Genomic DNA, 19351 nt, shown 5'->3' on the forward strand with positions numbered 1-19351 from the left:
TTTACTATAATAAGACCGGGTCTTATCTAACATAATATAAGACCGGGTCTTATCTAACGTAATATAAGACCGGGTCTTAAATTAATTTTTGCTCCAAAAGATGCATTAGAGCTGATTGTCCGGCTAGGTCTCATTTTGGGGGAAACACAGTAGCTTCTGTGGTTGACAGCAGCCCCTGGAGTTCCTTGGCTTATAGCTGCCTCACTCCTATCTCTGCCTCCATCTTCACATGGCCTTCTTCCCTCGATGTGCCTGTGTGTCTGTCTCTCTCATGGTCTTCTTATAAAGACCCCAGTCATAATGAATTTAGTCCCCACCTTAATCTAGTGTGTCCTAATCTTAACTAGTGACATCTGCAAAGATGCTATTTTCAAACAGGGACATGTTCTGAGGCTCCAGGTGGACATGAATTTGAAGGAACACTAACCGACCCAGCACACAATGATATGCTGACATTTGAACTTCCTACGTAAACTTGAAATAGATAACTGGACCTTCATGCTGCAGTCTTTACTCACACCTGCCTCCTATAACTAACTGTGTCTTGAATACACAGGGTTGTCATCAGTGTCTGCTGAATGATGAACCAACGAACCTCTTGATGCAAAACTAAAGCCTTTCCTTCGAGTGCGGATCTGCTGAGTGATGGCATCTCTCTTACCTGAACCCCCATGCCCTATCTCCAGAGTCATTCCCTGTAACATGGGCTGAGCAGGTAAAATGCAGTAAAGATGCTTGCAAAGATGCTGAGCACAGAACCCTTCATATTTATGACCCTCCCCCACAGCCTTTCAGCATTCTCACCTCCATTTGATGCAACACCTATTATTATTAAAATGCTAACTTGCTTTGGTGGCTTTCCAACTTAGACCTAGAGAAACCATTTTCTCTCCTTTCATATATAACCAGCATATATATATAAATACAAAGTGGAATAAACAAGCTTGGGAATAAACACAGATGACACTAGATAAGCATACAAATCATTTAATGACAGCAAAAGTGCCCATGACTGCCAACGACAAATACTCCCTGCACGGGGGTCTCGGGGAGTATGATTTACAGCCATTGAAAGCCAAGTGCAAGGTCCAAAATGCAGTGACAAACTCAAGGTGGACGGCGGGGGCAGGGTGGGGGCAGTGGCAATCAGGGAAAACTTTGTAAAGCAGGGATCTCTGAGCTGGGTTTTGGAAAATAGAGTGAAGGATTTTTACACAGACAGGGATGACAAATGTCCCTCCAATCAGTGGAATGAGCAAGGCCGAGGCACCGAAACATGAACTAAGCTAGGGTGTGTGCAGACCATCAATGTTTCAGCAGTGCTGCCATCTGCAGTGCACTGTGGGCGTGCAACGTGGCAGGAGATGAGGCAGCTCCAACTCACAATGGAGCTGCTTGATATTTTAGGACCTCACTCTGGTTGGTGCAGAGAGCACAGACTGGAGAAGGGGCAGGGCGGAAGGAAGGACGGCCTGTGAAGAAGGTGGCAGACACGTGGTAGTCCAGGGCAGTGGCAGTGGGACTGCAGAGCAGGGGATGGAGCACAGTGACAGCCAGGCTGCAGCCCTGATAGAATCTGGTGACATAGGAATCTGGGTGGTAAGGGAAAGAGAGGTGGCTTTTTGGGATCTCCACAGGTACTTGTCTCACATTCCTGTGCTCTTGTACAGCTGTTCCCCCTGCCTGAATACCTTTCCTCCCCACTAAATGTCCCTCGCAGCTGGCACTGTGTCTCGCATCTCGGGGATTCAAAAATTGTTGCAGAAATGAATGAATGAACGAATGAATAAATGAATATATGTGTTGTGCCCTAAAAAGAAAAGACGATATAGGTAAAAATCTACTTTGGGCTAAAGTCAACATTTTTTATTCAATATCCCAACCAAACATGGCTGGAGGGGATGTTTAATTGAGGCTCCTGGAAACACTGAAAAAAGGACTGACAAATACTATTTAACTCATTCATTTATTGAACAGCTATTAAATGCCAGGAACTCTTTTAAGTATTGGGTGAGGATGGGGGGGCATGGTTCTGGGGCGAAACCAAAAACAAAAACGAAGATTTTTGATTAAATACTTGGGAGAGTTATGATCACCATTTAAAAATTAATTTTAATGCTATAACTTCCCAGCTATGTTGTTATCTTTGCTGCTCCCGTATTTTCCATATTTTTTTTAGCAACCCATATCATTAAGAAATAAAAAGTTTGTGAAGTTGTTTCAGAAAAATTGAAAAACTGCTCCTCAGTCTGGAGGAAAGGAATGCAGAAAGGAGACAACTCAAAGAGGTAAAATCCAGAGCCTGAGGGTAAGAAGAAGTGACTGACGTATGAAAAGCCAGTCTGAGGCCAAACCATGATCATGGAAATTGCAATGCAACAACAGTCTTTGCGTCCCAAAGCAACATTCTTTTGCCTTCCTAAGCCTCTTCATGGTGGGACAGTTTAGTTGCACAACTTGCAAAGTTCACAGAAATGAGCTGTGAGTTGTAAACCCTTTATATCACGGCCATTTCTGCAATAACTCATCGAATGAAAGGCAGTTCAACCTGATTGGAGAACTTGGGTTCTCCCTGACCTCAGCTGCCTACAGAGAACAGAACCGAACTCCTAACAAAGTACTGTGGCTCTAGCTCAGCATATCTTCCTCCACCTGTGGATGACATACAATGTCTTATGAGGACTAACTCTGCTTTAGTGTCCAATGAAAAGTTGTAACTGAACAAATGTCAACAGGTCGTAGAATTTTCACTGATCCATCCATAGTCTTCCCCAGGGGACCAATCAGGAGAAGGATGGTCCTTCTTTAACCCCCAGGTTAAAGCCTGGTGACAGACAATATTTTTACAACTACTAGTATGGAAGAATTTCTGTATTATCAACTAGTAAGAGAGAAACACCAACCCTGTGTAAGGGCCTGACAACAAGGGGTTAGCAAACTTTGCCTGTAAAGAGCAAGATAGTAAATACTTTAGGCTTTGCAAGGGTCATATGGCTTCTGTCACAACCACTCTACCATTGCTATGCAAAAGCACCCAGAGACAACACGTACGTGAGTAAGTGCCTGGTTGTATTCCAACGTAACTACAAAAACAGGTGGTGGGACAGATATGGCCCACAAGCCATAGCTTGCGACCCCTGCCTTGTAACACAGCAGAGCTCACAGTCCTACAGAGGGCAAGACCTCTTAACCTTAACCTTATTAGCACAGTCTTACCAACTGATTTAAGCATGATTCTGATGGGCACGCTTGATTTTTACAGACCCCAAGAGACTGAGTCAAAACCAGCAGTTAGCCGCGCCCCCCCCCCACAGACACACAAATTAAGATACTCACCCAGAAAAATCTGTAGTGAGAATTCCATAGTGGAAGATGTATATTCTGCTGATGTGACATATTGTAAGGTATCCCATGGCTATAAAAAAGGAGTATCTGAAACCAAAAACACGGGATCACATTACTATGCATGACAATAATACACTCATCGATTTTGTCTGCTTCCTCTCCTTCACCCCCCCACATGTCCTGTGTGGTCTACCTACATCTCAATCCACCCGCTCCCCACCTTCCCACCCACTGCACTGAGCCCTCCATCTTTCCTCACCTGGACCACTGCAGTAGTTCTTAGTCTTGGCAGCAGAATGAAGTCAAGACAAACTACAGATGTCTGGGCCCCTCCCCAGATATTCAGGTTGAATTGGTACAGGGTGCACCTGACAGGTGTAATTCCAATGGATGGCCAGAATTGGGAATCACTGACCTGCAAGGTCTTGCCCTCAGATTCTCCTCTTCACAAACGATCACGTTTACGTGAGGATCTTTGTAAATACAAGTCATCACCATGCGCCCACCACTCCCTTGCTGAAACACTTTGTTTTCTTGGCTTCCAATCTCCTTGTTTCCTTCCCACCTCGCTGGTTAACTCTCCCAAGGCTCTAGCTCAGCATATCTTCCTCCACCTACTCCCTGGGTGTTAGTATTCCCAGTGCTCTTCCCAGAAGCCTCCCTGTCCATGCTTGAGGCTCCGATTACCTCCTACTGCTTTATCACTCCCTGGCTTCCTTCAGAGACCACGCTGAACACCCTATAGTATAAACCAGCAACGTGCGCGCGCGCACACACACATGTCATGCAGAACACTGTAATTATAAAGATATGATCATCTGATTAACTACTGTCTCTCTTGCTAGACTGAAAATTCCATGAAGGCAAGGATGGTCATGTGTAATTCATTCACCATAGCCACCTACTGGGTGTTGAATGAACAAAACTAAATAAGTGTTACTTGTCTTAAAAGTCTCCAATGGATCGCACTATCTAGTCATATCAAAACTCCTGAACACCGCATGCAAGGAGCTTCCCACACTCAGCTCTATCTCACCTTTCTGGACTCATCTCCAGCCACACTCTACGTCCACCTTATTTAGGTTCCAATGACAATGGGCTGCTCACTTTACGTAATTACATCCTGCATTTTCAGGTCAGATATCATTCTGCAAGCTCCTTCCTCTGCCTACAACTCCTTTCTGCATCCCAGAGTCTACCTGGGAACTGCCTAATTATCATGTAATGCTCGGCTTCAACCTCACCTGGCTTGGTCTTGCTCTGTCCATCCCACACCCACTCCCATCACAATTCATTGCTCCAGGGTCTGTATTTCTCTAGTGCTACATACTAGCATATATAATTACAATATTAAAATTATATGCATTGATGGAGAAACTAACCTAAGATGATGGCCCAAGCAAAGAGAGAGGTCCCCAGCCTAAGTCCCAGCCCACTTCCGCATAACCCCCTCTAAGCCACACCCCGAGCCAATCACCAGAGGACACCTACTCCTTCCCCAACTCAAGGAAGTCCCCAACCCATTAAAAACCTGCTCAAAACCTTGCTAGGGGCTCAGTGTTTGGGAGAGATCCCGCTGAGCCCGCCAGCTTAATAAAGCTGGGGTTCTTTCCGGTCCTGGTATCCGTAACTATCTGTTTCCCCAACTCATTGCGCATCTCTACAGTTGAGCATCTCGACTCTTAAAACATAGGAGGGGTTCACTTACTGCTAGTTGAAATGAACTGAAATGAACACATGAAACATTTGAAATGGTTCAGAAACCCCATCAAAAACATACATTCAGCAGGTATAATTTTTAAACATGTCATAAAACAGCGAAGATGTATATTCTGATATTAAATTATCTTAAAATTCACAAATTCACCTTAAAATAACTCACGAAGACTAGATCAACCTAACACAGGAAATAGTAGAGATCATAAAAATTCATTTGGTAGCAAGGAGAGCCAGACAATGAGAATGAAGGAGTTCTGTAAACTCTAAAAGCACTATATAGTTCTCTTATTTTTGTTTGTTTTTTTTTTGGTTTTTTGATTCATTTTATTTTATTTTATTTTATTAATTGGGGTGACAATTGTTAGTGAAATTACATAGATTTCAGGTGTACAATTCTGTATTACATCATGTATAAATCCCATTGTGTGTTCACCACCCAGAGTCAGTTCTCCTTCCATCACCATATATTTGATCCCCCTTACCCTCATCTCATCTATATAGTTCTCTTTACCACTATTTGGAAAGATATTACTACACAATAAAGATTTTTCCCTACAACCTTAACCCTTTCCAAACCAGTAAGATGATGAACAAAGCAAATGAGGAAGAAAAAAACAACTCCCTTAAGAGCTGAAGCAGAAGTTGAATGGAGCTCGGGGAGTTTGCCTCCAGCACCTGTTCCCTTTCTCCAAGCAGTTCATAAGGGTCAAAGCAGAAGCACAAAGCAGATTCAAAAGACAGATTCTTCCAGGCCTTTTCAAATGCAGCCATGCCTGCTGCTTCCTCTTTCTCCTTAACAGGAGCTAGACCCTTACCCCACCCGGAACACCCAGAGAGAAAATCAAGTTCAATTATTATAATAAGACCCACCTATCAAGAATGGTGTCAAGTCCTGTGTGCCAACACAAGAGGGCAATGCATTCATGCCCTGACAAATTTGAAAAGTCTAAGGAATCCAGAAGTGGTAGAGAAAGCAACATGGAGACAGATCAACATGGGTTCAAATCTCAGCACTGTTGAAATGAATCTGCAGTGTGAGAAGTCGGGATGGCGGTTATTTTAGGAAGGAGGGCTGTGGGCTGAGACATATGCGATGGTAATAGTCCCCTTATTGACCTGGGTGGTGGTTACATGGCTGTACTCACTCTGTGAAAATTCATCGAACTGTATACCTATTTACGTCTCTGAGCTTTCATTCCCCCATCTCAGGGGGGAAAAAAATCTGTCCTAAAATTGAGTTGTCCTAGGAAGAATACATTTGCAATAGTGGTAAGAAATGTTAAATATATTAAATGATACATATTTAAAATAATGAAACATATTCAAAAGAGCTTGGCCTGGCACTTGGCACAAAGCAGACACTCCAAAATTGGTGACTGCATCACCAAGTTCTCACACAAGGCCTTCTGTCCTAGGAGATAGAAACTATATTCTGTTCTAGTTGGCTCGTATATGGTAAATCAGTACCTGTAGCTTCTGCCCAACATAGCGTCCTGGGAAGGAAAGAGAAGTGGTGGCCCAAGGACTTTCCAGACAAATCCTGAATACCAATGGTCAGTCCAGAAATGGGTTAGTTTCACATGGCAGCACATACTAACCTTTCCCTCCTCTTCCCATATGACAAAACCCTTATGATCGGCTCAGTGAAGGAAAAAGAACAACTCACAAAGACTCCTGAAATCCTGGTTTTAAAGAGAACTTCAGTTTAAACTACTGCACACCCCACATTTGATAGGTGGGAAATCTGATGTGGAGAGAAGTAGAGTGATTTGTCTGAATTCACACAGCTAGAAAGAGGCAGATTTCCTGACTCCAGTCAAGTGTTCTTCCCTGCATCAATAGGAAACAACTTCCATCCATCGGGAACTGAACCACTCCCCACTTCTGCACTACTGGCAACCACACAGGCAACGAAAGAGGGGAAAAACTGGTTCTGGCATCCTTTCTTTTTGGTCTTATGACACAGTTCTCTGCTACCACAATATTATTGCCTGTCTGTAAACTATTCGGCTCTGCCAAGGCTGGAGTATTCCATTCCTGGCCAGACACGAACATAGTGATTCTGGCCCTGGCACGGAACAAGTGTACATGTAGGTCCTTGAATCTCTGAAAAATGGACCACACCCCACCAGCATTACCCAAGTGTGGGCAGAGCTAACAAACTATAATTTGTAAGGAAATGTGCTATGGAGATGCAACATTTTTATTAATCATTCCGCTGCTTCCAAAATCAAATTTAAAATGGCTGGAAAAGCCAGCCATTTTCACCCCCCAAGAAAAAGAAAAGCAATTTATCATAATATGAAGCATTTCCAAATACCATTCTTTCCAAATTAGAAATATGGATTTCCTATTTCCCTTCTGAAGGAACAACAGGCTCACCTTCAAGGAGGGCACTTACAAGAGAGATGATTAGAATCCAAATTCTCAGAGCTCAGTTGGATACTAAGTTGAATAACTATCAAATTTAAAAGCATGCAAAAATTTTTCTGTTGAAAACCAGAAATTTTATTTTATGTGATTACAAGATTACACACGGAAAAGTTAAATTTCAATGCTTTTAAGAAGGAAAATCTATGGTGCTAATGGTCTTATTAATCAAAGAGCTCTCTGAAGCCAAAATAAGTCATCTGCTTTTTTTAGAGACACCATCACAAAAGAAGTCATAAAAGGGAAAGTGTCTTTTCAAAGATATTCAGTCACCCATCCATAAATATTTATTTAGCCTTTACTTGTGCCAGGTATTGTTCTAGGCTCTGAGGATATGACAGTGAACAAAGGTGACCGGTCTTTGTTCTCACAGAGCTTACATTCCATACTGAACTGCAGGACTCATACTGAGGTTTCACAAAGACCGTGGGAAACGGAGACAATGCAGAATAGATACCCCAGGTTTCTTGATTGATGATCTAAGTGCATGACCTTCACAGTACAATGAATATTACTTCTGTACTTTGAAATCAAAGTATTACAGTACAAACATTTCTTCCTTAAGTTGCAGTGTACATATTTAAAGTATACAAAGTTCTGACGTACACATACACCCAGCCACATTCAAGGTAACGGACATATATATCTATCACGTCCCCCCTCCCAGATTCTTCATGCCTCTTGGGGATCCCACAAATCACCCCACCCCTGGAAACCTATGATCTGACTTCTGTCACTATAGATTAGTTGGCCTTTTCAACAAGAGAATTTGTGTTGAATTTGTGCTCCTTTCGCTCGGCATATTTGAGATTCATCTATGTCACTGTGTGTATCAATCACTCGTTCCTTTTTTATTGTTGAATAGTATTCCATGGTGATGACCATTTGGGTTGTTTCCAGTTTGGGGCTATCACAAATAGAGCTGCTTAATTCTGATACACTCTCTCTCACCTGCTGCCCAATTTACATCACATCTTGTACATAAAGCTTTCTCTGAAGAATCTCAGCATTTAGGGCTCCCCACCCCTCCTTCTGATATCCCAGAGAACCTAGGGTATGCCATGTCTGGCAAATGGGGAAGGTACCCCTTACACTGTAAGTGCATATCAAATATCATGAATAACCTCACCTTGCACTGTCCATTCCCAGGGTCTTACCTGGGAATATTGGATATGCTTGCAGTGACCATGATTCCATAGCACATTAACACCAGCACAAACAGATGTGCAGAGTACCTTTAAGACACGGGGAGGAGGCAGAAAAACACTGAATATATTTCATATTAACATCCCAATTGGCTACCCATACTGCTACTCCATCTCCACCCTGCCAAAAAGCAAGCAATCACTTAACTCATGTTTATGTAAGAAAAAATAAATCAAGTATTTTTGTTCTATGGAATTAAGAACTTTATCATAAAAGGATACTAGGAAGTTATAACACAATCTGCCAACTTGTAGCACTAGTAATGTCAGGAATCCATAAGTGGGATGCTTATACTTTTTTCACATATACAATTGAGAGTCTGGAAGAGTTCTTTCTTTTGTTAGGACTTTTTTGTTTGTTTTTTAAGATTTTTTTTTTTATTGGGGAAGAGGAACAGGACTTTATTGGGGAACATGTGTACTTCCAGGACTTTTTTCCAAGTCAAGTTGTTGTCCTTTAAATCTTAGTTGTGGAGGGCGCAGCTCAGCTCCAGGTCCAGTTTCCATTGCTAGTTGCAGGGGGCGCAGCCCACCATCCATTGTGGGAGTTGAACCAGCAACCTTGTGGTTGAGAGGATGCACTCCAACCAACTGAGCCATCTGGGAGCTCAGTGGCAGCTCAGCTCAAGGTGCTGTGTTCAATCTTAGTTGCAGGGGGCGGGGCCCACCATCCCTTGTGGGACTCGAGGAGTTGAACCCACAACCTTGTGGTTGAGAGCCCACTGGCCCATGTGGGAATCGAACCGAGAGCCTTCGGAGTTAGGAGCACGGAGCTCTAACTGCCTGAGCCACCGGGCCGGCCCTTTTGTTTGTTTTGTTGTTGTTGTTGTTGTTGTTGTTAATTTTAAAGTACAGGACCAAAACTGAGCTGCTCAGATATCAATACTTTTACCTGTCTTGGTGGCTGATTGAAAATACTCATCAAGCTTTCTCAAATTTTTGTTAGAATTGGAGGAGCAGTAATTTAATGCCCTGAACAAATTCACAGATTTCCATAAGTTGTACTTCTAGAAATGTTGGTTCTTAAAGCTTCTTCCCCAAGAAGTGCCACTCCCAGGGTATTTGTCCAGTTTATCTAGTAAAGTCTAATCCACAGGCTTTTTTTGTTAAAAAAGGACTCCCATTCCCTAAGACCAGCACTGAAACTATTGTTCTAAGTACATGACTAACACCAATATCTCTACCAGTCATGCAAGAAAAACACCAATATCTACAACAGTTAGAAACGTTCCTCATCAGGAAAATTAAACCTTATAAAAATCCATTTACATGACCCAGGGGAGATCAGTAGAAGTCTAACTTTAAGAAAAATGCACCAAATTGACTTTCAATGGGTAGTCAAGTTTATTGATTCCAGGTTCTTACAGTAAATGGACATTTCTGTGACATCCCCATTGTTTTACAATGAGAATGAATATATATTTCTCTCCTTAGTGCCTGAGAAATGCCAAGACTATTGCCACAAAACACCCAAATGATAAATATTAGAATTTATGAGGCTCATACTCACCAGCCAAAACAAAAGATGACAAAATAAATGCCAAAAATGGTGGCAAATGTGTGCCGGACCTCGGGACTGGTTTTACCAGGACTTAAGTAGATTCGAAACCAGAAAGCGGCAAACAAAGCAACAAGCTGGCATGCCACAAAATTCACCTGTACGGGGGGGAGAAAAAGAGATTCAAAACCTTTACGGCTTAGCCTGTGTGAGCATGTTCACAACCTTTTTCAGATTTCCATACCAAGGTGCCTCTCAGACTTGGATGTGGATTTCTTCCACAGTGGAGCATTCGTTCATTTGGAGGAAGAGGGAGGGGCTGAAAAGAGAACCGTGCCCTCACCTGATACAAGAAGTGAGGAATCCAATACAGGCATGCCTCAGGTTTTATTGTGCTTCAGTTTATTGCACTTCACAGGTGTTGCTTTTTTGAAAAACTGAAGGCAAGACCCTCCACCAGCAAAAAGATGATGACTTACTTTTTCACTATGCTCACTTTATTATGGTGGCCTGGAACGAAACCTGCAATACCTCTGAGGTATGCCTATAGTTTCTCTTCCAATCCTTTAAGATTAGCCAAGGTTGCTTTCCCACCCACAAATAGGAAGCTTATTAATGTAAAGGTATTAGCTGACTGTGAGGTCAGTTTGCTGGGTTTGTTCCTCCCTCCTCCTCCAGCACTATCCTAAGATAAAGAATGTGTTCTGTGAGAGACAAAAATGAATCAAATCAAAGAGGCTTCCCTCATCTGGTACCTAAGAAATCAAATGCTTCTCCAAAGTAATCATCAGCTGTTTTCCAACTCTAATTTTTCTCATTTTTAAATTAACACCAAATAAGCAAGAGCATGGCTCAAAATCAAGGTATGACACTAAAGATACACACACACAAAAAAAGAAAAAGAAATAGCCCTGCATTAAACTTTCAATGTCAACACTGTCCAATTATGTATAGTAGGCAGCAAATTTTCTTAGAAAAACTCAGTCATCTATCTCTCAAAATTTTTACCTAAAAAAGAATATAAAATAATTCCCTGACATTCATAGGAAAAATCAACTGATTTAACACAAAATCAAAATACATTAAGTGGTTTAACTGTTAATAAAAACTGGAAAACCAGTTTAATCTTTGCAGAGTATTCAGAATGAAAACTTCGGTATCAATTTGCTTTTAGAGGAGACTTAATTGAAAAGGGATTGAGGATATAAATATCTGAATAGACCCTCAACTTCAGCTTCAGCAGTTTTTCACTAAAGCTGTAGCTGTTAGGAAAATTCATGAGGGCTGGGCTCAGAGGTAGCACTACAGGTACCGTGTTCCCCCGAAAATAAGACCGAGACAGACCACCAGCTTTAATGCATCTTTTGGAGCAAAAATTAATATAAGACCCAGTCTTATTTTAATATAAGACCAGATATAATATAATAATATAATATAATAAAGTATAATATAATATAATATAATAATATAATACCAGGTATAATATATAATATAATGTAATATAATATCACGTCTTATATTAATTTTTGCTCCAAAAGATGCATTAGAGCTGATGGTCCGGCTAGGTCTTATTTTCAGGGAAACACCGTAGCAGACATCAGCTCCCCTCAAGCTCATTTTGGTTTCCCATTAAAAAAGAATACTTTGGACCCCTTATAATTTATAAAAAATAATACTTTCAAAAACTTTTTTGTTTTATTTTTAAAAAATTGTGCTGAGTCTCCCCTCTATTTGGAGATCATTCTTCACCAGTCTTCAAAGATGTATTCCCATAAAATTATAGTTGGCATTCATTAATGTCCAGCCTCTGGTGTACAATGCCATGACCAGGCATCCACAGCATCCCTGAGGTGGTCTCCCAAACAGGACACATGTCCATCGGACACCCACCAAAATCCCCAAACACTATTGAATAAGTTCCCCAAAGTAATTCTCAAAAAACCCTGAGGCCATCCTGTGGTCACCAGCCGCCCCCCAATCCCTTCACCCTTCCCCCGATCCCCAACACCCTCCCCCCCCGCCCATCTAACAACTCTCGGTTTTTTGTGTGGAGGGGGGTTCACGGTGTGAGGGATGTAAAAATAAAATAAAATAAAATAAAACTATAAAAAAAAAAAAGATGTATTCCCTACTGCCCACCCTCACTTTATACATTGAAAGGCACAGAGGAAGGGAGCTGTGATCCTATCTTTCATGATTTGCACATAACTTTTTATATAGCCTAAATGCACAACCAACAATAACAACAACAACACACATATGCATGCACGCACACACACACACAGAAGTAACTATCTAGCAAGACTCAAAATATAAAGGAATTGGCAACTGGAAAGTCAAAGTTATAATCATCTGTGGGTGATCAATCCCATGTTCTTTCATTCTCGCAGCCCAGAGTCCAGAGAAACATACCTCTGGACTCTCTCTCAGGAGAGAACCAAGAGGAAACTTGCTCCATTCCTTTTGGTTGGCCATTAATAATCGAGCATTCCTGAACCTGAGGATAGAGCAGTGGTTTTCAAGAGTGTAGTCTCCAAACCACCACCAGCAGCACCACCTGGAAACTAGTTAGAAATGCAAATTCTCAGACCCCACCTGAGACCTACGAAATTAGACATCCCTAAGGTAGGTCCAGAAATCTATGATTTAAGAGGCGCCCCCCCCAACTAATTGTGAAGCACATGCAAGTTTGAGAACCATTGAGATAAAGGGGAAAGAAGGTATGGCCCTGCCTTTAAGACCTTATGATCTAACTGGGGAAAACACACAAATTAACTACAAGTAATTGTAAATTAACATTAACAGTCTATGAACTTGTTGCATCATATGTCCTTTATAACCAAAGTAAATGACAAGAAGTTTCATGGTTAAGGAAGGATGAGACTCAGCAAACAATAAGGAAAATTGTTGAAATTGGTAAACATTGAGAGAGAGGTTAAAGACACCAAAAATACTGTTGCCTGGGTCCTATCTCCAACCTCTCAGATTTAATTGGCCTGGCATTAGGACTTTTCAAAGCATGCAGGTGATTTTAATATGCAGACAAGATGGAGACCTCCTAGTTTGGAAGTATAAAGATGAAGGCACCCATGAGGAACGGGGCTTTCCCAGAATGAAAAAGAACATAAATAAAGGACAGGGGAATTGGGCTGTGAAAACTTTGGGGCTGGGATGAGATGCCATAGATTCAGGAGTGATCAAAGCCTGAAGGCCATCACTCAGCCAGCCCAGGCCTCCTCGGCCTGCTGGCCACTTCCTGATCTGGGTCTGTCTTCGGTTAAGACCCTTTTAAACTTACCTCCAAGGAAGAGAGAGCCTTACTATGGGAAAGCTATATCTGACCTTGTTACCCTAGAGACTGAAAGAGAAGAAAGGAAGATTCACTGAGTCATTGCAGCAATCTGCCATTTTCCAGTTATCATAATATAATGTGTAGCCAACTGAATGCCCTAGCTTCGACACTAAGATAGCTGGGCAGCCCTAAGTGATTCACTGATTAATTCCACAAACATTTACTGGTTGGCTCTATATGCCAGATACTGGGGACCGTGAGCAAGACACTGTTACTACCTTCAAGTCAAGAAGAAGAGACTTACAAGCTCTGGGTTTCAATTCCTTTTTTTATATATTATTATTATTATTAATTTTCAAACTGTGTATTTGGGAGAATTGGTCTCTACTGTCTCTTCCAGTTCTAATGGTCTCTGATTCTGTATCTAACACAAATCCTTTCCCTTAACTGTTAGGGGTAAATGTCCAAACACAAGATTTTGTTAGGTATAAAAGATTCCCCCTACACAGATACAACCCACTCGCCCACCCTCTTCCTAGGAGTGAGTCACAGATTGTTAGATGAATGTTTCATGGCAAACTGTTCCCAGGCAAAAGTGGAAACACACAACAGCACCACTTAGGTCTAGCAGGAGGGTTTTATCAGAATTGTTTTTTGGTTATCAGGTACACATCTTAAAAGGTACAGGCTGAACCACAATGAGCTACTACTTCACATCCATCAGGATGGCTATTATTTGAAAAACAAAGTATTGGCAAAGATATGGAGAAATTAGAACCCTGGTACACTGCTGGTAGGAATGTAAAATGGTACAGCCACTGTGGAAAACAGTATTGCAGTTCTTCAAAAAATTAAAAATACAGAGGGTGCCAAAAAATGTATACACATTTTAAGAAAGGAAAAAACTAATAAAATTTTAATATTCAATATATACTGATAACAAAAGATGAATACAAGTCAGGTTTGACTTCTGCAATTACAAGAGATGCTCAAAGTGGTTACCATCAGCGTCCAGACACTTCTAATTACCGTGAACTATTGCTTGAGCAACACTGACCAAAGTGTCCACTTGTATATATTTGGCACCCCTGGTATAATTATATAGAATTGAGCAATTCCACTTCTGGGCATACACTACAAAAAATCAAAAGCAGGATCTTAAAGAAATATTTTTCCATCCACGTTCATAGCAGTATTAGTCACAATAGCTAAAAGGTACAACACAAATGTCCATCAATGGATGAATGGATAAATAAAATGTGGTATATTCGTACAATGAAATATTATTCAGCCTTAAAATGAGTGAAATCCTGACACATGCTACAACATGGATGAACCCTGAAGATACTATGCTAGGTAAAACAAGCCAGTCACAAAAGGACAAACAGTATAAGATTCCATTATATCAAATAGTCAAATTGATAGAGGCTGAAAGTAGAATGGTGATTGCCAGAGACTGGGGGGTGGAGGGAACAGGATTGTTATTTAATGGGTACAGAGTTTCAGTTTTGCAAGAGGAAAGGAGTTGTGGAGGGATGGTGGTGATGGCTGCATAACAAGGTGAGCATACTTAATGCCACTGAACTGTACTCTATGCTTAAAAATGGCCAAAATGGAAAATTGTATATTATGTATACTTTACCACAATTTTTTTATAAAAGGTACAGGCTGGAGCATGATACCAATTTCTTTGCATTTGCTAGCCTATATCAACACTAACAGCTGGTAGAAACTATGACCATCTTTGCGGCCAAGAGTGGCTAGCTGCCATGACAACAATTCACAGAGGAACAGAATTAGATCCTTGCTCCTTTCCTCTCTAAGGGCCAACAAAATCGGAGGCATTATCTTTTAGAAATACATCCCAAAATGGGTTTCATTTAATGTACGGGATCTGCTTCCAAATAATTTTGAAGGGATGAGGAGAGTGGAGTATAAATCCGTGGCTCTCAACTGGGGATGATGTGCCCCTCAGGGGACATTTTTGGTTGTCATAACAAAAAAGGGGGGGGTGCTAATGGCATTTAATGGGGAGCGGCCCAAGATACTGCTAAATATCCTAAAAGGCACAGGACAGCCTCCCACAACAGAGAATTTTCTGGCCCAAAATGTCAGTAGTGCTGAGATTAAGAAATCTGACATGGATGAAACAAGATTGGCCAACAAGATTGGATGAGTTGAAAACTGTTGAAACTCAGTGTAGGGCATGCGACAGTTCACTCTACTTATCTCTCCAGTTTTGTGGATATTCAAACTTTCTCATAAAAAAAAAAGACAGGTTTTAAAAATTACACAACTCCAGAAAGAAAGTAAATCACTGGCCTGTGGTGATACAGATATTAACCTCTGGTGACTGTACGCAGTTGAAACTGTGAAGGTGTCTGTATTGCCATCAGAGAAACCCCTAAGTTAGGGAGGTAACATCTATGAGTATAGAGACAAACCAACACCATTAAGGGACCGTTTCTTCCTAAATAGAAAAAGAACTACCTTTTATTTTTATTTTTATTTATTTATTTTTTATTTATTTATTTTTTTTTAATTAATTTTATTGGGGTGACAATTGTTAGTAAATTTACATAGATTTCAGGTGTACAATTCTGTATTACATCGTCTATAAATCCTTGTGAAAGGATCGCACTCCCACAAGAAGAGAATCAAATTACAACAATTACAAGAGAAAAAGATCTACCTTCAATAATAACCAAAGTAAGTACCTGTGACCTCCCATAGAGTGACCAACGACAGGTGACCCGCAGAGTCAACACAGAGCTAGCCTCCCAGCTGCAAGACCCGGCCCCACCCACCACTTACTAATTGAAGAATTACAAAAGCTCACTGCATCTTGGCTTCTGGTCCATGTGATTGATGTAATAATAGGAGTACTATTTCACAGGGTTCTTTGAGGACTAAAGAAGTGAATATGCAAGCTCACTAGAAACAGTGCATAGCACTGATAATCATTTGCTATTATTATTCCACACGTACTAAATCGACACACACTTTATGCACAGAATAATCGCAATAGGCAGTAACTGCTATTGAGAACTGGCTTCCCTGTCTCTTCCCCGCGGTTCTTGCACTGATTCCTCTTCCCACCCAACATTCAGACCGACGCCACAGTTCTCCCCGGTGTCCTTTCTTCCACAGGCAGAGGCGGTGCAGCTTGGGACAAAGAGTCAGTCCCTATGTAGAGGTTTGTAGAGTGTACCTAGAGCAGAGGTCAATCTCAAAGTCAAAGCAGTCTCTGGAAATTTAGAAAAGATTTATTTCTCTTTTTAATTCAAAACACTTGTCTTCGTCAATCAAGAACAAAGATGAAGGATTTAAAGCATGAAGTTTCTACCATAATTATGGAGGGAAGAAAAGCTCTTCATGATGGAAGGGCTATCTGTCTGCACACAAATAGATAGAGTTTGGCCAGTGAGCTGAAGGAGCGATTGGCGTGGGATTGGGGGGGGGGGCGGGGGGATAGGCTTAGTGCTTAGATGTGGGGGCGGACGTGTCAGAGCAAAGGTGCTGAGACTATCCCTAAAGAGGTCTGGAGGAAGGAGGCAGGTGTCCCAGCAGAAGAGATGGTTGCCTCGCTTCTCAGAAAGCACCCCGGGGAGATAGCCAGCCCTGCGGAGAAGCACTGCTTGCAGGCGTCTTGGTGACAAAGTACACAGACCGGAGGCATCGCACAGGCCCCTCTCCCGGACACTCGGGACAGCAGAGACACCAGCTGAGAGGCAGCAGACCTGAGAAGATCCTGCAGTTGAACTGAGGAGAATGTGGAATGTGAACCTACCACCTGGAGCCATGGAATGGACTGCAGGGAAGAGCAGGTAATGCGGTAATGCAGCAGCAAGAGGACAGCGCCCGGGGCCACAAGGACGGGCTCCACCTGAGCTAAGGCCAGCAGGGCCCCAGTGGCACAGGGACCCAATGACCTCACCAAGGCCACCAAGGTCTGTAGACACCTCAGGGTTAAGCTCATTCTAAGGTCTAGAGGTAGACAAACCTTTGATGTAACCAGTTTTAAATGGGAAGTGAGCCGCCTAAAACTGGCAATTGAGCTCAAACACTAAATTAAGTGGAACAGGGAGAAATTAAACAGAATTTACACCCACTGTTATTGTCACTCTTAGAAATGTGCACAAAAAATTTTTACAAAAAGTATGCACCTCAGTATCATTTCTAGTAGCCAGAAGAAGAAATCTGAAAGTTCAACAATTGATAAAGGCACTGGTTAGCACGTGGCACTGAAGGCTGCGCCCTGCATTGTCATCCTCTTGGAAGGGCATATGGTACTATTTGCTGTAAGCCATAATTTTGACCGGTTCCTGGAAATTTATTCATGGGATGATGAAAAAACTAAATGCTGAGAAAATGTTGAGGCATTATTTACAAGACAAAATGAAGTAAAAGATACCTAAACAGAGGACAATAGAGGATCACAAATGGGCATTATAAACTGCCTCTAATAAAATGAAAAGCATTGCTATAATAAAAAGGAGAATATACAATGCTGGGTACATTTACAAATATGTTTAAAAAAAACAATAGTAGCATACGGAAAAAGACAAAGGTAACATGTAAAATGGAATATGGCTTTTTTATCAGGGCGATAGGAACCTAGGCAAATTTTTTTTTTTTTACAAAGTCCATGTGGAATTTTCCACACACACACACACACACACACACACACACACACACACACACACACTCTATCATGGACTCTAAGAAACTTGTAAGAATCCTTATTTAATTTTACTTCCTTATTTTCAGAATTGCATTTATTAGCACCTACTATAAATCAAGTTTTGAAAGGAGTTAGGCAAACGTGGAAGAAGTCAACCTGTGAAAAGTTTCTTCTTAAAGAAAACCACACTTTTCTCAGGCAGCAAAATGTCATGAGTAACAATGTCAATGGCCAATGAGAATGAAAACATATACCACAATGCTCTTAAATAAACCCTTCATGTTTGAAAAGAGCATGTACAGACTTCCTACTTTTCCACTGATCCGTTCCCTCCCGAGCATCAAAGAAAGCCGCACTTTCATTTGTGATCTCCCACCACAATTTCAGCACTGTGTGGGCCCGAACACGTGAGGGAACAGTAGAGCACAGCTGTTCTGATCAGAATCTTCAACACCAGCAAAACTGACATACCTCGGATTCAGCAAGAGCTCGGTTTCCACAGCTCTTGCAAGATTTCAAAGTCACTGCAAGGAAATAAAACACATGTTGCCAAGGGTCTGACTTCTTCTGTCACCAAAGCACAAGCAAACTGTGCTGCAGTTTTCAGAGGTAAGTCTTACATCTTCCTGCTCTAACACGCTGCTACAAAGGCATCGTGTGGGGACGTCTGTGGCCTTCAGAGTCTTCCAACAAAAAACAAACTATGCCAGGAGTGAAAAACATTGCCTTCGTCCTAACGAAGAAATACAAGCAATCTATTTTTAACAAACAGCAAATATTAACAGTCCAACACGATTTCCTCTCCTACGGTGGTTTGCCATAGGCTCACCACTGCTGTGCAGGCCACTGGTCTGGAACGTTTTCCTGAGCACCACAGCCATCTATGCGCCAAGACAAAACCCACCTAATCAAACAATTCCTTGTTTAAAGGCAGGCCATTCCTCCTCCACCAAACGTACTCTTTTGCATTGCCTCCCACAAATAAATGTGGCTGGAGAAGAGTACCAAAAAATGCTATTCCTTTCTGTGCCACAAAACAAAAAGTGTTTGTGTCATCTTCTAGCTACTTTGCCCTTTCAAAGAGATCCTTGTTATACTTTCATTCCAAACTCTTTAGAATGTCAGCAAGAAATGCTTTTAAATCTGTAATGAGCCAATTTTTTCCAAGCCTGTAGACA

The 19351-nt window shown here is 41.6% G+C and overlaps 1 protein-coding gene across 1 annotated transcript in view; it reads right to left on the bottom strand.

Moving 5' to 3' along the window:
- MBOAT1 (membrane bound glycerophospholipid O-acyltransferase 1) overlaps nucleotides 1-19351 on the bottom strand; it is a gene marked incomplete at its 5' end in the record, with an annotated part of 100554 nt that overhangs the window by 40114 nt on the left and 41089 nt on the right. The window contains 3 exons of the mRNA XM_081056470.1: nucleotides 3337-3432; nucleotides 8652-8729; nucleotides 10210-10355. Of these exons, the coding sequence (XP_080912596.1) occupies nucleotides 3337-3432; nucleotides 8652-8729; nucleotides 10210-10355 (320 nt within the window). The remainder of the gene's footprint in view (nucleotides 1-3336; nucleotides 3433-8651; nucleotides 8730-10209; nucleotides 10356-19351) is intronic.

The sequence above is a fragment of the Rhinolophus hipposideros genome, assembly GCF_964194185.1.
Source record: "Rhinolophus hipposideros genome assembly, chromosome: 8".
NCBI classification, from domain to species: Eukaryota; Metazoa; Chordata; class Mammalia; order Chiroptera; family Rhinolophidae; genus Rhinolophus; species Rhinolophus hipposideros.